The sequence below is a fragment of the Ursus maritimus genome, unplaced genomic scaffold, assembly GCF_017311325.1.
Source record: "Ursus maritimus isolate PB19 unplaced genomic scaffold, ASM1731132v1 scaffold_11, whole genome shotgun sequence".
NCBI lineage: Eukaryota > Metazoa > Chordata > Mammalia > Carnivora > Ursidae > Ursus > Ursus maritimus.
The window spans coordinates 20,643,082-20,664,442 of NW_024423453.1; the positions used below are offsets into that span (position 1 = coordinate 20,643,082).

The 21,361-nt window shown below is 34.5% G+C and overlaps 1 protein-coding gene across 1 annotated transcript; it reads left to right on the plus strand.

The window, feature by feature from the left end:
* Positions 1-2,987: 2,987 nt before the first annotated feature.
* On the plus strand, positions 2,988-21,074 carry PLK4 (polo like kinase 4). The gene is made up of 16 exons (XM_008699717.2): positions 2,988-3,203; positions 3,847-3,942; positions 4,719-4,814; positions 4,894-5,008; positions 7,614-8,640; positions 9,405-9,505; positions 11,984-12,339; positions 13,175-13,279; positions 13,653-13,755; positions 14,733-14,882; positions 15,597-15,730; positions 15,827-15,918; positions 16,065-16,209; positions 17,042-17,179; positions 19,995-20,101; positions 20,494-21,074. The coding sequence occupies exons 1-16, from the start codon at positions 3,174-3,176 to the stop codon at positions 20,594-20,596; spliced, it is 2,898 nt and encodes a 965-aa protein (XP_008697939.1). The 5' UTR covers positions 2,988-3,173; the 3' UTR covers positions 20,597-21,074.
* Positions 21,075-21,361: the final 287 nt, after the last annotated feature.

Below are 21,361 nucleotides of genomic sequence, written 5' to 3' on the forward strand. Positions count from 1 at the left end.
AATGAAACAGCAGAAAGAGAACAGCAGAAAAGAATGCAACTGCACCAAAAATAATAAGACACTTAAGAATGAACCTAATCAAAGAGGTGAAAGACCTGTATATGAAACCTCAAAACACTTATAAAAGAAATTGAAGATGACACAAAGAAATGGAAAGCCATTCTATACTTATGGGATGGAAGAAAAATCCTATTAATATGTCTATACTACCCCCAAACAATCTACACATTTACCCCAAACAATCTACACATTTAATGCAAACCCTATCAAAATACCACCAGCACTTTTCACAGAGCTCAAAAAAACAATCCTATAATTTATAAGGATCCACAGAAGACCACTAATAGCCAAAGGAATCTTGAAAAAAAAAAAAAAAGCAAGGCTAGAGGCATCACAATTCCAGACTTCAATTATATCATACTGACACAAATATCAACACATAGATCAATGGAACAGAATAGAAAATTCAGAAATAAACCCATAATTTATGGTTAATTAATCTTTGAGAGAGCAGGAAAGAATATCTAATGGGAAAAATACAGTCTCTTCATCAAACATTGGGAAAACTGGTCAACTACATGCAAAAGAATGAAACTGGACCACTTGCTTACACCATACAGAGAAGTGATTTCAAAATGGATGAAAGACCTAAATATGAGACTTGAAGCCATAAAAATCCTAGAAGAGAACTTCTTTGACATTAGCTGCAGCACCTTCTTTCTAGATATATTTTCTGAGGTAAGGGAAACAAAAGCAAAAATAAACTACTGAGACTACATCAAAATAAAAAGCTTCTGCACAGCAAAGGAAACAATCAACAAAACTAAAAGTCAACCTATGGAATGGGAAAAGATATTTGCAAATGACATATCCAATAAGGCTTTAGTACCCAAAATATATAAAGAACTGATAAATTTCAACAACCCAAAAATGAATAATCAAATTAAAAAATGGGCAGAGACATGAATGACATTTCTCTAAAGAAGACATACAAATGGCCAACAGACACATTAAAAAGGTGCTCAACATCAATTACTATCAAGGGACTGCAAATCAAAACTACAATGAGATACCACCTCACGCCTGTCAGAATGGCTAAAATCAACAATATAAAAAAAACCCTGTTGGCAAGGGTGTGGAGAATAAGGAAACCCCTTGCACTGTTGGTGGGAATGCAAGCTGGGGCAGCCATTCTGGAGAACTGTATGGAGGTTCCTCAAAAAGTTAAAAATAGAACTACCATATGATCTAGCAACTGCACCATTTGGGTATTTATCCCTCCCCCCCCCCATACAAAGACACTAATTTAAAGGGATACATGCACCAGGATGTTTATAGTAGCATTATCTACAATAGCCAAATTATGGAAGCAGCCCAAGTGTCCATTGATTGATGAATGGATAAATAAGCAGTGGTATATATACAATGGAATATTATTTAGCCATAAAAAGAATGAAATCTTGCCATTTGTAACAACATGATGGAGCTAGAGAATATTATGCTAAATGAAATAAGTTAATCAGAGGAAGACATATCATATGAGTTCATATGTGGAGTTTAAGAAACGAATGATCAAAGGAGAAAAAGAGAGAGAGAGAGAAACAAACCAAGAAATAGACTCTTAACCATAGCGAATAAACTGATGGTTACCAGAAGGGAGGAGGTTGGGGATCATGGGTGAAATAGGTATTGTCATATTGAGCACTGGGTGATGAATGGAATTGTTGAATCACTATATTGTACCCCTGAAATTAATATAATACTGTATGTTAACTATACTGGAATTAAAATAAATAAAAACAACAAAAGAAGAAAAATTGTGTTTTTTAAACAAGTCAATATAATATCTGATATTAATGGAATAAAGGATAACCCCCCAAAAAGCCCCACAATTGATAGTCAATTACATGAATTTCTTGAAAATTCAACATCAAAACCAAGTCTAATTGAAAGACTGGACTCTGGAACCACTGCTCAAGCATTATCACATACAATCTTTAAGGAAGGATTTTTAGAAATGAAGGGGAAAATTTGACTTTTCTCTAAATAGTTTTTTATAGCTTGCAGGTAGACAAACTTAAGTAAACTTAATATTATCTATTAATGTGGAAGAAAAGAGTTTTCCATTTAGAAACAGAAGATCTAGGGGTGCCTGGGTGGCTCATTGGGTTAAGCATCAAACTCTTAATTCTGCTCAGGTCATGATCTCAGGGTCCTGAGATGAACCCCACATGGGGCTCAGTGCTCAATGGTGAATCAGCTTGAGATTCTCTCGCTCCCTCTGCACCCCCTCCCACCAAAAATAAAATCTTTTAAAAAAAGAAGAAGAAACAATATCTAAGCTTGTGGTATAGTCAGTTTTAAATCCTTAATATCACAGTCTTCTTATCTGCAAAAAGTGGATCATTCCAACCTTATAGATGTCTCCTTTAACCAATACATTGCATAAAGCGTGCGAGATCTCTTAAATGTAAGTTGCTATACAAATAACATAATTAATAGCAACTTACCAAAATAAAGATAGAGTTCAATTTCTTAAAGCTCCATGCACATTCATTACAGTGATGAAAATCTATGGAGTAAACGCAGAGGTGTAAAGGGTGTTTAAGCCATGTAATGATTTTTTTTTCCCTGTGCCATTCTGTCAAATTTAAACATTTGAACTTTTAAAATCGTTTTAAACCCTTTATAGAAATGCAGGTAGTTTTCCAGACCGTCGAGTAGCCTACCAGTTGTAAGTCTCGTCTCTCAAGCTAGTTCTTTTATCCACAGTAAACCCGGCCTTCTGAAACCTTGACCGCCAACATTCCTCAGCAATGCTACAGGACGACCAGACCATTTCCGGTTCTAGGCCCCTTAGGCCGTGAAGGAAAGCCTACCACGCATGCGCGGCCAGTGCAGCCTCTCCGGAGCGACCGGTCTCTTTACGTCACCGCTAGCCTGGCTGGGACGGCAACCGGCGGGAGTTTTTCAAAATGGGAGCGCGGAGGCGCCGCCCTGGTCTCGGAAGGTACCCGGGAGGCCTTTCGGTGGCTGTGCAGCCGTCACCCGGAGCGGCGGCCTAGAGAGCCAAGCCTGATGGGCGCCAAGACCGGCTGGCTGCTTGGAGCGCTGCCTCGAAGGGACTGCGTGAAGGAAGCTAATCTGGGGAGCACAGGCCTGAGCCTGGAAATATGGCGACTTGCATCGGGGAGAAGATCGAGGTGAAAAGTCTTGGCAATCTTCTGCGGGGCAGGTTGTGAGGGGAGGTAGTTGGAGTGGCAGGACTCGAGGAAGGGGACAGGCGAATTTAACGGCTGCGGGGCGGGCGCCTAGGTGCTTTGGGAGAGTCCTAACCGCCCTCCAGGCTGTCTAGGGCGGAGCGCCCCGCCCCTCAGGCTGGGGTGTTGGGGGACAGGTGAGTCGCTCGCGGCCCTGCCTGTCTGTCTTCAGACACCAAGGCTATCCCGCCCGGTCTCCCGCGCTAGAACAGGGCAGAGCTGCCTCCCCCTTCTCCGAGGGGATGGCGGTTACGTCCGGCGGGAGCTGAGGCGGGATTCCAGTCGTGCCCTCTGCTCCCAGGGGTTGGCTGGAGGTTGGAGCGAGGTGCTGAAGTTGCACTGAGGTTGAGGAAGCAGTTCATTAGGGTGCTGTCTGAAGCCCAGCCTGGACTTTCAGGGATCCCCGCAAGGTGTCAACATGCTTTCCACCCCAGACACCTGCTGTATCGAGGTGTAATACCTGCTTGAATTTTGAATTCATATTCCCCTCTTGATCCATTTTATCATCTTTTTCCAGTCTTTTCCTGTCTGTCTGCTTTTTTACTCCTGTGAGTCATCACACGTATCTTTAATTTTAACTTTTAAGGATTTTAAAGTTGGAAATCTGCTTGGTAAAGGATCATTTGCTGGTGTCTACAGAGCTGAGTCCATTCACACTGGTTTGGAAGTTGCAATCAAAATGGTAAGAATATATTAATCAACTTTTCACCTCTCCTTTGCAAGTAATTAGAGAGGTGACTTAAGATGTAAGAAACTCCTTACCTGTGAAGCTTTTTATTTTGATTAAGCGTGGAAGACAATAGTGCCAAGTCCAGCGATTGACCTTGGGATGTCTTAGGAGATCCTTGACTATGCTTAAATAAGTGTTTTATCTTCATTAATGTTCAGTAGACCTAGTACTTGTTATTATGAAAACTTGCAGTAATTGGTAGAAATCAAAGAACAAATAATTTGTTTATAATAATGAGTAGGACTTGTGCCTAGTTCTATATTACACTGTAACAATCTAAAATACTATGTTTTGATTGTTAGGGGGTCAGTCTAATAGGAGTATCATAAACAAATTAAGAATCATTTATCTAAACCAGTAGGGAAAGGGAAGTTTTATTTTAAAGGTTGTCTAGCAGAAAAAGAGGAACAGGGTGAAAAAAAACAAAAAAATAAAGCTTGGCTAGATTTTTGTTGTTGTTATTATAGATATGATCATTGTGCTATTAAATTCTTTAAATTGAGAGAGGATATTAGAATGCATTGGGTAAACTTACTTAATGTCCACTTTTCCAAGCACTCTGTTAGGTTCATGGAGAAAACAGACAACAGAGTAAATTGATCTCATAAAGAAGTAGATAAAAGGACTTAAGAATATTTTAAAGCATGCTTTCCCTTCAAAGTTAACTTTTGAAAACTTCGCATTTGGAAGTTCGTCATCAATATTTAAATGTCTCATGTTATTTTTAGATAGATAAGAAAGCCATGTACAAAGCTGGAATGGTGCAGAGAGTCCAAAATGAGGTGAAAATACATTGCCAGTTGAAACATCCTTCTATCTTGGAGGTAATACAAATTTTATAAAAGTGACCAAGGACATTAAATTTTTGTATATTATCATTTACTATGCCCTTTTACATTTCAGCTGTATAACTATTTTGAAGATAGCAATTATGTGTATCTAGTATTAGAAATGTGCCATAATGGAGAAATGAACAGGTATCTAAAGAACAGAATGAAACCATTCTCAGAAAACGAAGGTAGGTGACTGCTTTTTTTCTTTTTGTGTATATAAATTTTACTCTTTTAAAACTAGTTTTTGAAGAATGTACTATTTTGTAATATTTAATAAAGCTGTTTAAATTATTACTTTGGTCTAGAATAGGAGACTCCCCCTCCCCCTCAAAATCAGAAAAGCGGTTAATTCCTGTAAATAATTTAAGCATTACAGAAGTAAAAGGAGAAATTTGTTATCCATCTTTCCTCAAAACCACATTTTAAATTAAATCACTGGTAGCAATTTAGTGTGTATCCTTTCAGGTCTAGAGATAAGCTTTTAAGAATGTTACTGATGTCTATAAAGTAGTTCCTAAGTCAAACACAAATAACTATTTAAGTCATTTATTGTAGAAAATGTCAAACATACAAGTAGAAGGAGTAGTATAATGAGCCTTCAGCTTCTAAAGCTATCAGTTCATGATCAAATATTTCATTTGTACCCCAATTTTCCAGAGTATTTTGAAGCTGATGGTAGACAACTTTGTATCTATAAATATTTTGGTATATATAAGAACTTTAAAAAATAATAATAATAATAACCACAAAGTCATTATCACACCCAGTAATTCCCTAGTATCAAATGCATAGTCAGTTTCAACTTCCGTAGTTTCTTATAAATAACTTTTTACAGTTCAGATCAGTATCAGATAAGGTCCATGAGTCATCACACAAATGATTGTTTTCTGGTTATCTTCCCCTAGTAACTGAGATTGCAGGTAAGCTATCAAGTGTGGTCGCTGTTAGACTTTTTATACATTTAAGTCTATATAATCCATTTGAAAAACAAGTTGGTCATATGTATTGAGTTATGCAAATGTTCATATTCTTTGACTCAAAAGGTAGTTATACAAGTTGAAAAATGTCTGTACACACATTAATGATAACTATTCATTTTTTTGTAATACTGTATAATAGTAAGCCTTCTAAAATAAAATCTACAAAAGCTATAAAGGAAAAGTATTATCAATTTGACTTAATTAAAATTAAGAACATGTATGACAAAAGATTAAGTCAAATTTAAAATACAAAGAAAGGAAGTAAATATTTGTAAAATATATGACTGGCAAATTAATATTAAATTAACATTAAATTAATATTAAAAAATATAAGGGATGCCTTAAAAAAAGGGTAATCCAGTAGAAAAATGGGTAGGGGATATAAGGAGACTTCACAGAAATAAAAGCACAAATGGCCAAAAAATAAATGAAAAGATGCTCCAACTCTATAGCAATCATAAGAGCGCCAACTAAAGTAGCAGAGTACCATTTTTGTTTACTCAGTGCATTGAGACCACCCAGTGTTAACAAGGATGTGCATGAAAATACAGCCTTTTGGAGGGCTATTTGGCAAGTATTAAAATACTAAATTTTATCCTTCAACCCAGTGATTCTACTTCTTGAATTTAACATAGAGAACCACCCCATACGTATGCATAAGAAAACAAGTGGATACAAAATGTTTATTCCTATATTTTTTGTAATCTTGAAATATCAGAAATGACCACATATTCATCAATAACAATTAAATAAAATGAACATTTATGGGGGATCTGGATGACGCACTCAGTTAAGCCTCCAACTTGTGGTTTCAGCTCAGGTTGTGATCTCAGGGTCGTAAGATTAAGCCCCCATACCAGGCTCCATCCTCAGCATGGAGTCTGAGATTCTTTCTGCCCTTCCTGCTTGTGCTCTCTCTCTCTGTCTTTCTTTAAAATAAATAAATCTTTTTTTTTAAGGATTAGCACATCTTTTCTTTAAAGATTTATTTATTTTAGAGAGAAAGAGAGGGAGGGGGAGAGGCAGAGGGAGAGAGAATCTTAAGCAGACTCCCTGCTGAGCACAGAGCCCAGCCTGGGGCTCCATCTCCTGACCCTGAGATCATGACTTGAGCCAAAATGAAGAGTCAGAGGCTTAATGACTGTGCCACCCAGGCACCTCTAAAATAAACAGATATATCTTTAAAAAGAAAATAATATATGTGTGCCGACATGGAAATATTTCAAAAAATACTGTGAAGTGGGGGAAAAAGTAATGAAACTGTATTTTTTATACCTTCTTTATATTTTAAAGCATGTATTACATTGTATTTCTATAGACTTAAATGTGCATAAGCACAAAAGTATAAAACAATATATATACACTATTAGTAGTGGTTATTTTTGGTGAGGGTTTGGGAGGACATCAGAGAAACTAGCTTTCTTTTTTCTTTTTTACAATTAGAATGTATTTACAAATTGTGCAATTATAAGTATTTTTTCTCAATTGCTGTGGACTTCTGGGGACTCTAGTTACTCTAGTCTCTCCCAAAGTGCTAATATAATTAAGCTTTCTTTAACTATATAGAAAACTCATCAGTTGGAAAGGACAAAGATTAGAAAGAGTGCCCAGTTGTCTTAAAGGAACTTAAAGAATATTATGAAATTATCATAATAGTATTTTGGTTGGTAAAAACTAAGCTGCAAGCTCGTGTTCTAACGTAATACTGTGGCACATGTACTTGGGTTTCTAAAAACTGAATTCTAAGATTCTAAATACTGAATCTCTCAGATTTTCTAAATTGTAAATTTTATTTTTTGCATTCCAACAGCTCGACACTTTATGCACCAGATCATCACAGGAATGTTGTATCTCCATTCTCATGGTATATTACACCGGGACCTCACACTTTCTAACCTCTTACTTACCCGTAATATGAACATCAAGATTGCTGATTTTGGACTGGCAACTCAATTGAAAATGCCACATGAGAAGCACTATACATTATGTGGAACTCCTAATTACATTTCACCAGAAATTGCAACTCGAAGTGCACATGGACTTGAATCTGATGTTTGGTCCTTGGGCTGTATGTTTTATACGTTGCTTATTGGGAGACCACCTTTTGACACTGACACAGTCAAGAACACATTAAATAAAGTAGTACTGGCAGATTATGAAATGCCAACTTTTTTGACAAGAGAGGCCAAGGACCTTATTCACCAGTTACTTCGGAGAAATCCAGCAGATCGTTTAAGTCTGTCTTCAGTATTAGACCATCCTTTTATGTCCCGAAATTCTTCAACAAGAAGTAAAGATTTAGGAACTGTAGAAGATTCAATTGACAGTGGACATGCCACAATTTCTACTGCAATTACGGCTTCTTCTAGTACCAGTGTAAGTGGTAGTTTCTTTGACAGAAGAAGACTTTTGATTGGTCAGCCACTCCCAAATAAAGTGACTATATTTCCAAAGAATAAAAATTCAAGTGATTTTTCTTCTTCAGGAGATGGAAGCAGTCTTTATACTCAGTGGGGAAATCAAGAACAAGAAACCAGTAATAGTGGAAGGGGAAGAGTGACCCAGGATACAGAAGAAAGGCCACATTCTCGATACCTACGTAGAGCCCATTCCTCTGATAGATCTGGCACTTCTAATAGTCAGTCTCGACCAAGAACACATACAATGGAACGATGTCACTCAGCAGAAATGCTTTCAAAATCCAAAAGATCAGGAGTAGATGAAAATGAAGAAAGATACTCACCTACAAACAGCAATGTCAATATTTTTCATTTCTTTAAAGAAAAGACATCCAATAGTTCTGGATCTTTTGAAAGACCTGATAATGATCAACCACGGTAAGAAGAATTCTATCAAAAGCATTTTCTTTTTCTGTAAATGTTACATTAGCACAATTATGAAGCTGCATCTAACTAAGGAGGGTTAATTTTTTCTAATGTTGTCAGACCTTCCTGGGGTACTTTTTAGCTATGATTGCTATTTCTTATTAGAAAGAGAATCAGAATGATGATTTTTAATTGTAGTTAAAAAACTTTCATAATGAGTATATGTGCTCATGAATGTGTTTAATACTTGAGAGTTTTGTTTCATTTTTTATTTTATAGGAAGCAGATCTCCAGTGCAAAGTGTCATATTAAACGTATCTGATCCCTAAAGTACTCTGATAGTAATTGTTCTCTCTCTTTCTCTATCCCTCTCTCTTCCTCTCTCTCTCTCTCTCACACACACACAAACACACACACACACAAGATGAGCCAGTGATGAGTAATCATATTGTTGACTGCTTCTCACATGAAGGCTAATTTTTTAATGACTGTAGTGTTTATTTTTTCCTTTTCTGATCTTTGATTGTTATGCTTAAATTACAAGAAGGCAGTAGCCATATAGAAACATTGTCACGGTACCATGGGCATTTTGGTCTGGACGTTTAGCTTCTTAGAGACAATTTAATTATGCAAATATTGGTTTCTATAGTTACTCTAAAATTTCTAGGTATTCAGATCACAAGATAACTAACTACCTTTTTAAATATTTTTATCTTCATAAGTTATTACCTAATAATTTTTTTATTAGTTCATCAGAATTTTTTTTCTCTGTTTAGCTCCAATCGTCTTTGTCCAGGAAAAACTCCTTTTCCATTTCCAGACCAGACATCACAGACTGAAATGGTACAACAGTGGTTTGAGAATCTGCAAATAAAGGGTGAGTTTTCTGTTTGGATTTTCTTAAGAAAATAATACATTTTTAAAAAACAAAAATAGATTTTTAATAAATTATATTACAATAACAATAATAATAACTTCACTCATTTTGAGTATTTGCTGTATCAGCTACTGTCCTTAATGCTTACAAATTTTAACTTATTAAATTCTCACACACAAAAAATACGAAGATAGGGGTGCCTGGGTTGCTCAGTCGATTAAGCATCTGCCTGCGGCTCAGGTCATGCATGATCTCCGGGTACTGGGATGGAGCTCCATGTCGGGCTTCCTGCTCAGCGGGGAGTCTGCTTCTCTCTCTCTCTCTCTCCTCTGCCCCTCCCCACTGCTTTTCTCTCTCTCAAATAAATAAAATCTTTTAAAAAGATATAAAGATAATATCATTAGCCCTATCTTACACATGAGGAATTGTGTTGCACAGAGCTTAATTTGCCAAGCTACACTGCCTATAAGCAGAGAAGCCGGGATTCCAACACAAGCAGTCTGGCTCATAGACTTACTCTTTATCTCTCTGTTCTTGCAGCCTATCTGTAAGAATCACCTACTATCAGTGCCTATAAAATAATAAAAAAATGGTTGACCTTATTTTTAAGTAGAAGCTGATGTGGATATCATGGTTTACCAGTGGGACCTTCATACACTAAAGTACACAGCTACTAAAACCTGAATGGGTTTTTTTGTTTTGTTTGTTTGTTTTTTTTTTGCGAGCCCTAGGCCCAACATGGGCTTGAACTCACAAACTTGAGATCAAGAGTTACATACCTGGGACGCCTGGATGGCTGTTGGTTAAGCGTCTGCCTTTGGCTCAGGTCATGATCCCAGAGTCCCAGGATCTGGCCCACGTCGGGTTCCCTGCTCAGAGAGCCTACCTCTCTCTCTCCCTCTGCCCCTCCACCTCCCCCTGCTTATGCTCTTTCTCTCTCTCTCTCTCAAATAAATAAAATCTTTTAAAAAAACAAACAAAAATTTACATACTCTACTGACTGAGCCAGCTAGACGCCCCAAACCTTAACATTTTTAAACAGCTGTCATCCCAGTCATTATTTTAGATTCAGAGTTTGAAAGTTCAACATTTCTTATTAATGAGCATGACCGACTCACAGAAGGTGGGTTGGAAATAACCATGGAAAAAAAGGGAGAATAAAAAAGAAAACATATGGGGAGGAGGAGATCATTTCTTACTAAGTATTATATTACTTCAGACAAGGGGTACAGAATATGACTATAATTTAAGCAGAGTTGTTATGTTACCTCAAGCGTCTGTTCTTTTTTTCTTTTTAAAAAATATATTATTTTCTAGAGCCCAAAAGGGAATTAATCTTTTTATGTGTACTTGTGGGTGATGATAAGTCAAGTTTATGGTTTTTAAACTATAAAATTGCCATGTACTTAATCTTGCATTTAACCTTCTGTTGTGTTTATAGATTCTTTTATTTGGTAATGTGGATATATATCTGAGATGGAGAAATAAGCTTGTTTATAATCTAGTAGTGCTGCTGCAATTTTAAAGTGTATTATTTCATACAAAATATTTCTATCATAATGGGAGTAGGAGGAAGGAAAGTATACTAACAAGTCATTTAGAGAAAAAAATACAATATATATTTTTAGAGTTTAGCATTTGAAAAATTGCCTTATAGAGATCTATATAGTCTAATCATTTTAGGGGCTTTAAAAAAATAATGTTCCCACTGAACACTAAAACCATAAAAAAATACAAATGGGTAAAATTCAACAAGAACTCTTAAAAAATGTGGTGCAAATACACTTGTAATATTAAATATTAATAATATTAAAACTTTCATATATTGTTTTTGCTTTTAGTTACATATTCTATAAGTAAAGATGGTCAGACAGTCCTCAGCTTTAAAGAGGATAAATTTACATATTATGTAGAATGATTACCTGGAAACTCCTCAAATCTGTACTTGTTGGAGCGCTGGCAGTTATTTGTTTTAGAATTAGTAAGTGACCGTAGATTTTGCCTTGATTGAAAAACAAATTTCATATTAATACCTTTTCTTTCGTAGTTTTAGGAGTATAAAGGTATATCTTTGCAATCTGGATTAAAATGTTTTTTAAAATCATTCTTGGGGTGCCTGAATGGCTCAGTCGGTTAAACGTCTGCCTTCTGCTCAGGTCATGGTCCCAGGGTCCTGGGAACGAGCCCCATGTTGGGCTCCCTGCTCAGTGGGGAGTCTGCTTCTCCCTCTTTCTTTGCCTCCTCCCTCCTATTTATGCTCATGCTCTGTCTCTCTCTCTCTCTCTCAAATAAAATCTTTAAAGTCATTCTTGTATTATGTCATGTCTTAAAACTGCTTATTTGTTAGAAATATTTTAAGCATTTTTTTAACTAGATTTCTTTTGTACCTCAAAACAAAATTATACTAGCATGACATTGTGTTATGTAGACTTTTTTTTTCATTTTTCACTAAATTGCTTCATTCTGTGTATATTGCAGCTCATTTAAGAGAAAATACTGAATACAACAGCATTAACCCAAACGGAGATTTCCAAGGCCATCCAGATTTGCAGGACACATCAAGAAATGCTTGGACCAAAAAGAGCCCTGATGCTTCTGATAACGTGCATTCTGCCAAGCAGCTGAATACCATGAAATACATGACTGCATTTCAAAGTAGACCTGAGATAATTCAACAAGAATCTATTTTTGGCTCAGATCCTCTTTCTGAACAAAACAAGACTAGGGGTATGGAGCCACCATTGGGTTATCAGAAACGTACATTACGAGGCATTACATCTCCTTTGACTGCTTACAGGTTAAAACCGATTAGACAGAAAACCAAAAAGGCTGTGGTATGTCTATTATTTTTCTAAATTACTATGTGATATTTTCCTTGAGTATGTGGTTTCTTATATCGAATATGTTTCTTTTGGTTCCTATAATTTTGATATTTACATGATAAACTCTAAAAGAAAAGAGACTGGGAGTTTATGGAAAAATAGCTCGTGTTTTCTTCTGGCTACTTTCAGAATGGTGAAGTGATACTGATAAGTTTTGAATTTTAAATTATTGATAATGAGAAACATTTAAAAATAACAGTGGCTAAATACTGTGTTAAATATTATTTTATTCATAATTCCAGTTACTAAATTAACACTTAATACTGCTTTTTGCTTTTGTCTTAATTGTTTCTGTATTTAATCTAGTCTCATATCAAAAAGGTAAACTAAAAATTCAATTTTTTTAACATCTGAAACTATTTAAAGAAAAGGAGTATACACAAAATCAAGTTTAGAGTTTAAATTGATGTATGAATTGGGAATAGCGATTTTTATTTTTTAATTCCATCTTCCTCCTGTTTGTACCTCGTTTTCTATTTCACCCAGTCTTACCTTTGTTTGGCTTGCTATTGTGTTTTCAAAGTCCTTATTCTCCACTCCCACCTTCTGCTTTCATTCTGCTCACTGGTTATCATTTCACACTTAATTATGCCTTCTTACCTTTACTCCTTATGTTTCACAATTGTGCTCAGATACACCTCTGGTATAGACTGCTGCAGAGAAGCAGCCATTTGATTTTGACTTGAATTTTTGTTTCTGCTATGGTTAAGTACTTTTAAGTATTATATGTGTCAGCTATTATAGTAAACAAGAGAATTGTTACTAAAGTTAGTTTCTTGTTTTTTAGGTTAGCATACTTGATTCCGAGGAGGTGTGTGTGGAACTTCTAAAGGAGCATGCATCTCAAGAATATGTGAAAGAAGTTCTTCAAATATCTAGTGACGGAAATATGGTAATGTGGCTTTACTTTATTTTGCAACTTTAAATCATCATTAAGCATTTGGCATTCCAATTCATTCTACAAGGATATCGTTAAAATAGTTAAAAATTGGTTTTCTTAATGTGATGATATCTCTGAAAGTCAAAAACTAAAATAGAATACTACATGTATTTAATTAGTTTTTAAAATAATTATAACTTGTAGCAAAATCTAAACTTTAAGCTTAAGTTTGAAAAGCAAAATAATTTCTTCTAGAAAATGTTTAGTATTTTCAATAAAATAATATTTAATTTTACATGTAAGCTCTTTTCATAATTTTATTAACAAAATATAACACTCTAACTTAATGGCATATAATTAGAATTCTTAAAACACTTTTTGGCAGATCACTGTTTACTATCCTAATGATGGAAGAGGTTTTCCTCTTGCTGATAGACCACCACCCCCTACAGACAACATCAGTAGGTACAGCTTTGACAATTTACCAGGTATGTAAATTTACCAGAGAATAAATTTAGATAATGGATGTATATATACGTAAATTCCATAAGTGTGGATATCATAGATTGTAAATGTCTTGCTTCAGCCAGGCTATAGCTCATCTTCTCATCCTTTATATATGGTGAGATGTGGTGTACCTTACTAATCCAGTGATTAGTCATATTCTGTGTTATCACGTATTGAAGTAGACACTATGGAATATTAGTCATATATTACACAAATACAATATGTACACTTGTTTAGTTACTAATTTGTCTAGAATTTTGTTTAAAATTCAACACAAAGTATCTAATTTTTGACTTTTGAAACCATTATGCTCCATAAATGATCATCTATTATTATGTCTAACCAAATTTGACTCCTTGTTCAGCTTCTGGATATTATGGGTGGGGATTAAATATTGAATAGTAAAACTTCTCTGAAGTGACTTTTAGAATCAAACAAGAAAACTTATCTAATCTAACCCTATTAGAAATGAAAACAGATAGACAAGATTAAATACTGTAAGTGACTGTAGTTACAGGGAATTGTAAAAACTGACTTGAATATTAGGACCACAAAACTCTGTGCTTTACTAACATTAAAAAAAAACTACATCTTTTCCTGATAGTCTGATTCTGATATCTCAGGTAGAAATTTTTTCATTTAAATTATTAAAACTTTTCTGGAATCATTACTTATAATAAGGAGTCAGTGATTTGAAGAAAGATTTTTTAAATAGTCATGGTACTACTCATCAGATTTTGTTATATACTTCTTGGGAATTGTATTATACTGTCTTTAGTTTTCATTAAGATAATAGACTTGCATGACTTAAATATCTTTATTTTGGTAATAAGGTTTCTAACCTATCAACTTGAATTTTTGAGGAAGAGTAGAGATGAGTGTTAAACTTGCGGAATTTATATGTCAAATCAACACTTTCTTTCCTACTACTAGGTAATTTTTTTCTTTTCTTCTCCAGAGAAGTACTGGCGAAAATATCAATATGCTTCCAGATTTGTACAGCTTGTAAGATCTAAATCACCCAAAATAACTTATTTTACAAGATATGCTAAATGTATTTTGATGGAGAATTCCCCTGATGCTGATTTTGAGGTTTGGTTTTATGATGGTAAGTACCATTTAAAAATGGTAATTTTTTTCCCTTTAGTTTATAATTTAGTAGTTTTTTTTTTAAATTCAGCACCACAAGTTTATAAGCTATATATTCATACAAATTAATTACACAGCACAGTGTCCTATATGTTAAATACGTTAACCAAATTTATTTATATATACTTCCGTGTAAACAGCTTATTCTCCAATATGTATATTAGACCTCTTACTCTGTGTAGCTCAGATTTAACAATATTCAGGTTGATAGTACAGAATCACCTGAAATAAATACCCTATTTCTTACTAGAAACTCAAATGGGCATATACCAAATGATAGTTACAAATGTGGTAAAAAGATAGGGTTGAACTAGAGAATATTATTTTCTAAATCTATTCTATGAAGATGATTTACTTTTTAATCCGTAAAACTCTCTTTAAGGGACACCTAGCACATACACTCACACGGTACACATATAATTATAGCTATCCTTCAATTATGTTTTTGTTTGAGATCAGTGATTTTTTTTAAGTACCATAGAAGTATCAGACCTAAGGCAGATATATGCAGAAAAAAAAATGGATGGCTTTTATTTATTGAATACATACAGAGCCTCATTAATGGTCAGCAAGTGACTATACCTTGATATTTATGCACAAGTATGATAATGAGTATAAACACAGGAATATTTAAAGAAATGATAAAAGAATAGTTTTCTTCTTATTCTTTAAGGAGCAAAGATACACAAAACTGAAGATTTAATTCAGGTGATTGAAAAGACTGGAAAATCTTATACCTTAAAATGTGAAAGTGAAATTAATAGCTTGAAAGGGGAAATAAAAATGTATATGGACCATGCAAATGAGGTATGTACCTAGTCGTGGTAGGTTTTTCATACCAATTAATAGTGATTCCAAATGACAGGTGAAATAATGACAGAAAGCTCTGTTCTTTTGAAATAGGGCCATCGTATTTGCTTAGGCCTGGAATCCATAATTTCAGAAGAGGAGAAGAAAAGTGGAAGTGCCCCCTTTTTCCCAATAATTGTAGGAAGGTAAATGTTTGAAAATTTTAAAAATATGGCTAAAATGTATCAAATGTTAAAAAAAATAGTTTGGTGTTTACATTATGGACACTTTTTAGTTTTCTGTAATTTGAAAGCTTTAAGGGAATATATTTGGACATTTCTTTCTGCTTCAGAAAACCTGGTAATACTAGTTCACCTAAGGCCTTATCACCTCCTACTTCTGTGGATCCAAACTACCTGATGAGTGATAGAGCATCTTTGAATAAAATGATAAATAGTGCTGCTTCTCCAAAACCGGCACCAATACTTAATCCTTCTGTAAGTAAATATATGTCACTTCTGTACTTTAAACTCTTCAGTGATTGCCTCATGCCCCTCATATAAAATTTGAATTCCTTACTATGGCCTTACTATCACCTGTCTACTTCTCCCCCACCTGCTTTACCCTCTACTGTCTGTGCGTTCTTTTAGTTCTTCAAGTAAGTCAAACTTTCAGGACCTTTTCACATGCTCTTCACTTAACCTGGAACTTTTCTCCAACCTCTTAATGGTAATTCTTTCTCATCCTTCAGGTTTCAATTTAAATGTTAGCCCTGTGAGGCCTAACCTGACCCCTCTGGGAAAAAGCTAAATATATTATTATATGTATCATTTTATTTTTACTAGTAAGAATATCTTTGACTGCCTTAGTATCCATGATAGGTCATTGGTTACATAAACTTACTAAATTTTTATTCCATGAACTGTCATGCCTATAACTACTACATAGCATTATAGAAAAATGCAAGCATTAAAGAAATAGATCTGTGTGTATATACTCACACACATGTACATAGATACTATAATTGCAGTTATGAAAAATTATGCCTTGGGGGAAAAAAAGACAAAAGAAATCTACCTAAATGAAAGCAGCAACTGTGTGATTTTTCTTCTGTATTTCTCTAATTTTCCATAATGTGGTTATATATTTGCGGGTTTTTTGTTAATACTTTAAATCTGAAGTTTATTATGTGGTTATATTTTAATTTTTTAACTTTGTTATTAAAAAATTATTTTAAGCTAATGAAAATCTAGTCATTTTTCAGTTTTGTTGAAGTTGGCTTATAAAAATGCTAAGGAATAGTATCTTCTTGTCTTTTACTGTTTGTAGATGGTTACAAATGAAGGACGTGGCTTTACGGCTGCAGCTTCTGGAACAAACCTCTCTTCTAGTCTAAAAGATTGTCTTCCTAAATCAGCACAACTTTTGAAATCTGTTTTTGTGAAAAATGTTGGTTGGGCTACACAGGTGAGAAGTTTTTATAGTAAAGTGAATTTTCTTAGTATGAATTTCTTTAGTTTTCATAGTAATTAGACAATTATCAAAAAAATAAATTATTTTAAAGATTTCTCTTTGCAAGAAAGTTTTTACACCTTTTTTTACATTGGTTATATTAAAATTTTAGACATTTTTTATTTGTATACACTTGGAGAACTCTAGGTATTGTTAATAGATTGGCAAGGTGTAAGTGATTTGTTTTTGTCATTTGTTTTTAAAGTTTTAAAAACAAGTGTTTTCAATGTGAGAGGAGAAGCACTTATTGAAACAAAAGCGTGAGAGTGTGAGGCTTTTTTCAAAATAAATCAGTCCCTGAGCATTTGGCCAGCATTCGTCAGATTGTTTTTCATCCTGCACCCCATAATGAAAAAATTGTTAACATGTCGCAGCCAACATACATCATTACCTATTTATAAATTCTGTGCAAATACTGTTGTACTCATTATGTATTTTTATAAAACATAAACAAAAATTGAAATAAAAAGAGGATGAGATATAAATAAATAAAAAAATAAAAACAAGTGTTTTAATGCAAATGTCCACTGATAGATGGATAAAGAAGATGTATGTGTAGGGGCACTTGGCTTCCTTAGTCCCTAGAGCATGTGACTCGATCTCAGACCTGTGAGTTCAAGCCCCATGTTGGGCATGGAGCCTATTTAAAATTAATTAATTAATAAATATACATACATAACTTACATTTTAAAAAAGTATGTGTATATAGACGATGGAATATCACTCAGCCATCAAAAAATCTTGCCATTTGTGACAACGTGGATGGCACTAGAGAGTATTATGCCAACTGAAATAAGTCAGAGAAAAACAAATATATGATTTCACTTACATGTGGAAGGAAAAAAACAAAACAGAAAACAGAAACTCATAAATACAGAGAACAAACGGGTCATTGCCAGAGGGGAGGAGGATTGGCAAACTAGGTGAAGGGGACTAAGAGGTACACACTTCCAGTTGTCAAATAAGTCACAGAAATGAAAAGTACAGCATAGGGAATATTGTCAATAATACTGTAATAATGTTGTGACAGATGGGAAACAAATAGAATTGTTGAATCACTATGTTGTATACCCGAAACTAACATAACATTGTATGTCAGCTATACTTCAATTTAAAAAATAAATTAAGAAAAACAGAGGGGTGCCTGGATGGCTTAGTCAGTTAAGTGTCTGCCTTTGGCTCAGGTCATGATCTCAGGGTCCTGGGATAGAGCCCTGCTGTGGGCTCCACACTCAGTAGGGAGTCTGCTTCTCCCCCTGCCCCTCCTCCTACTCTTGCCCTTCCCCCTGCGTGTGCACGCACTCTTCTCTCTCTCTCAAATAAATGAATAAAATCTTTAAAAAAACCAGTAGACATGTCATGATAATGGCTACTTTTTGGGAATTGAGAATGATGTTCATGACATTTAAGTTTTACAAACTATTTGTAATCTATTACTAGCGTAACTTTCATTTGGCTGAAAAGGCTTTTTGCATTTAAATATTAAGTCCACATTGAGTTCAAACTTACAGAATTATATGTAGGTGTGAGCCTATATGTATAATTTATCTGAAAACTTGAAGATTGGAGACTTGAGCATAGTACATGTAATTTTTACTTGCCAGTGAAGAAAAATGCCATCTTCCTACCTTTATGGGGGCAGGAAATAAATGAAGGGAACTCAGCATTTGTTGAGTACCTGCTATGTGGTACCATGTTTTTCACACATTTTGTTTTGTTATTCTCCAAAATAAAACCTAGTAAAGTTGGCGTTACCTCCTTTCATAGATAGTAAAATTATGGCTTATAATTGTTGATTGACTTGTAGAGTCCTACTCAGTAGTTGGCAGAGTCTGGTTGTAAACCCAGGTCTGTTTGATTCCAGTATACATGTCTTCTCTCGGCTGTCTGGAGTGCTACATTGTATATTAGTGACTATATCAAATACCAGTGACTAAAGGAATAATTGCAAAGGCTAAGGTGTAATGTTCTCAGGCAGAAGAGAAATTCTGTGTCCCAAGAACAAAGAATAGAGGAAAATCCTAATTTAAAAAAATGTTACTTTTGTTATTTCCTAAATCTCTTCTTCATTAGAAATGCTATTAGAGTCGGGAGGAGGACCCAAAACTACTCAGACATCGTAGTAGAAATGAATGGGAAACAGGATTCATTTAGAATAATTTTAATATTTTAATGCTATAGCTATTAAAGGAATAATCTGAAAAGATGTGAATATTCTCAGTGCTACTACCATCAAAGCCCCATATTTGTAGTTTTCTGAGAGGGTGTTTTTTTTATTTTTATTTATTTTTTTTAAGATTTTATTTATTCATTTGAGAGAGAGACAGCCAGCGAGAGAGGGAACACAAGCAGGGGGAGTGGGAGAGGAAGAAGCAGGCTCCCAGCGGAGGAGCCTGATGCGGGGCTCGATCCCAGAATGCTGGGATCACGCCCTGAGCCGAAGGCAGACACTTAACGGCTGAGCCACCCAGGTGCCCCATTAGATTTACTTTATTTAAGAGAGCGTGTGCTTGCGAGCACAAGCAGTTGGGGGGCAGAGGGAGGCAAGCAGATTCCCTGCTGTGGGGAGCCCTACATGGGGCTTGATCCTAGGACCCTGAGATGATGACCCAAGCTGAAATCAAGAGTCAGATGCTTAACTGAGGGAGCCACCCAAGAGCTCCGAGCATTGTTTTTTTAACTATGTGAAAAACCTGTTAAACATGAGTACCTTTTAAGAACTTTAAATCGTGTACTGTATAGTAATCTTGCACACTTATTATTTTTCTAGTTAACTAGTGGAGCTGTGTGGGTTCAATTCAATGATGGGTCCCAGTTGGTCGTGCAGGCAGGAGTGTCTTCTATCAGTTATACATCACCAAATGGTCAAACAACTAGGTAAGTTCTTAAAATAATGGTTGAAATTTAGCCCTTTGCTATATAATTTTGTTTTCTCTATATGTTTAAATAAATGATTTAATAAGGTATGTTTTTTAGATTAGGGCCTTCAGTTTAATGAAGAATCCAGTTTTCAAGTCAGCTCAAGTTTTTTACTTAATTTTCTTTTTATTATTTAAATACATTTAGAAAGTGGCCTGTTTTAAAAGGAAACAAACTGGATATGCTTAACTTGATTTAGGTATCTACTTAAATAATTTTGCGTAATTTTTCTGAGGTGCCTCTTTCATTGAAGAATTACTGAAAAATAGAATATGCCTTTTGGTGCTCTCATACAAACCAATTAATTAAGTTATGTTTTTGTCTTTTTTTTTTTCTTTTGCTTCACTTAGGTATGGAGAAAATGAAAAATTACCAGATTACATCAAACAGAAATTACAGTGTCTTTCGTCCATCCTTTTGATGTTTTCTAATCCAGCTCCTAGTTTTGAATAATTAAAGCTCCTTTTAGATACATAAGTCTAATAAATAACTTTGTTGGCTTTCAAGTAAAGTGACTTTTTTAATTTAATATAACTTCCTCAGAAAGCCTTTCTATAAAAGACAATTTTAATCTGTACCATAATGGATGTATTCTAATGTGAGAACCAAGCAGAATGAAACTTCTAAAATGTACTGGTCATAGATTAAAATAGTACACTGGACTTTGCTCTTAGAACATATACCCCCAAACTTTGTGTTCATATATTTGTATTGAACAGCCTTTTAAAAGCAAAAATATAAGCGGTGTGTGGCATATTTATGCTTTTTTTTTATTGTTTTCCCTACTTCTCAGACATGTTGAGAATCATGGAAAAAATATGCTGGAGTTTTTGAGGTTTTGACCATGTAAATAATGTGTATTTATGTTGTAAGTAACATATGTAAACATGTATATTTGTTTTATATTTATTTTTGTAGCACCAGTTTCTAATGAAACATTTCTGAAAATGCATTTTATAAAAAAATAAATACAGAGATAAGTTGCTTTATCTTTTGATTTATTTAATTAAATACTTATTTTAAAGTAAGTTACTAGTAAGCTCATTTTTAAATTATGTTGCCTGTTTAGGAGCCAGTTAAATTTTTAAAATTAATCTTGCAAATGGTAAATACATAGTTTCTCTTCCTTTATTTGAAAATATCTATATATTTTAATGATAAACATTTTAACACTGTAGAACTTAATGCAATAGTTAAGATGAAGAAAAAGAATATTTG

Excerpts from the sequence above, each read along its gene's own strand:
- PLK4 (XM_008699717.2), top strand. The coding sequence starts at position 3,174 with ATGGCGACTTGCATCGGGGAGAAGATCGAG. Across the intron at positions 3,943-4,718 it reads TGGAAGTTGCAATCAAAATG|ATAGATAAGAAAGCCATGTA; the intron begins GTAAGAATATAT and ends TGTTATTTTTAG. Across the intron at positions 4,815-4,893 it reads AACATCCTTCTATCTTGGAG|CTGTATAACTATTTTGAAGA; the intron begins GTAATACAAATT and ends TTTACATTTCAG.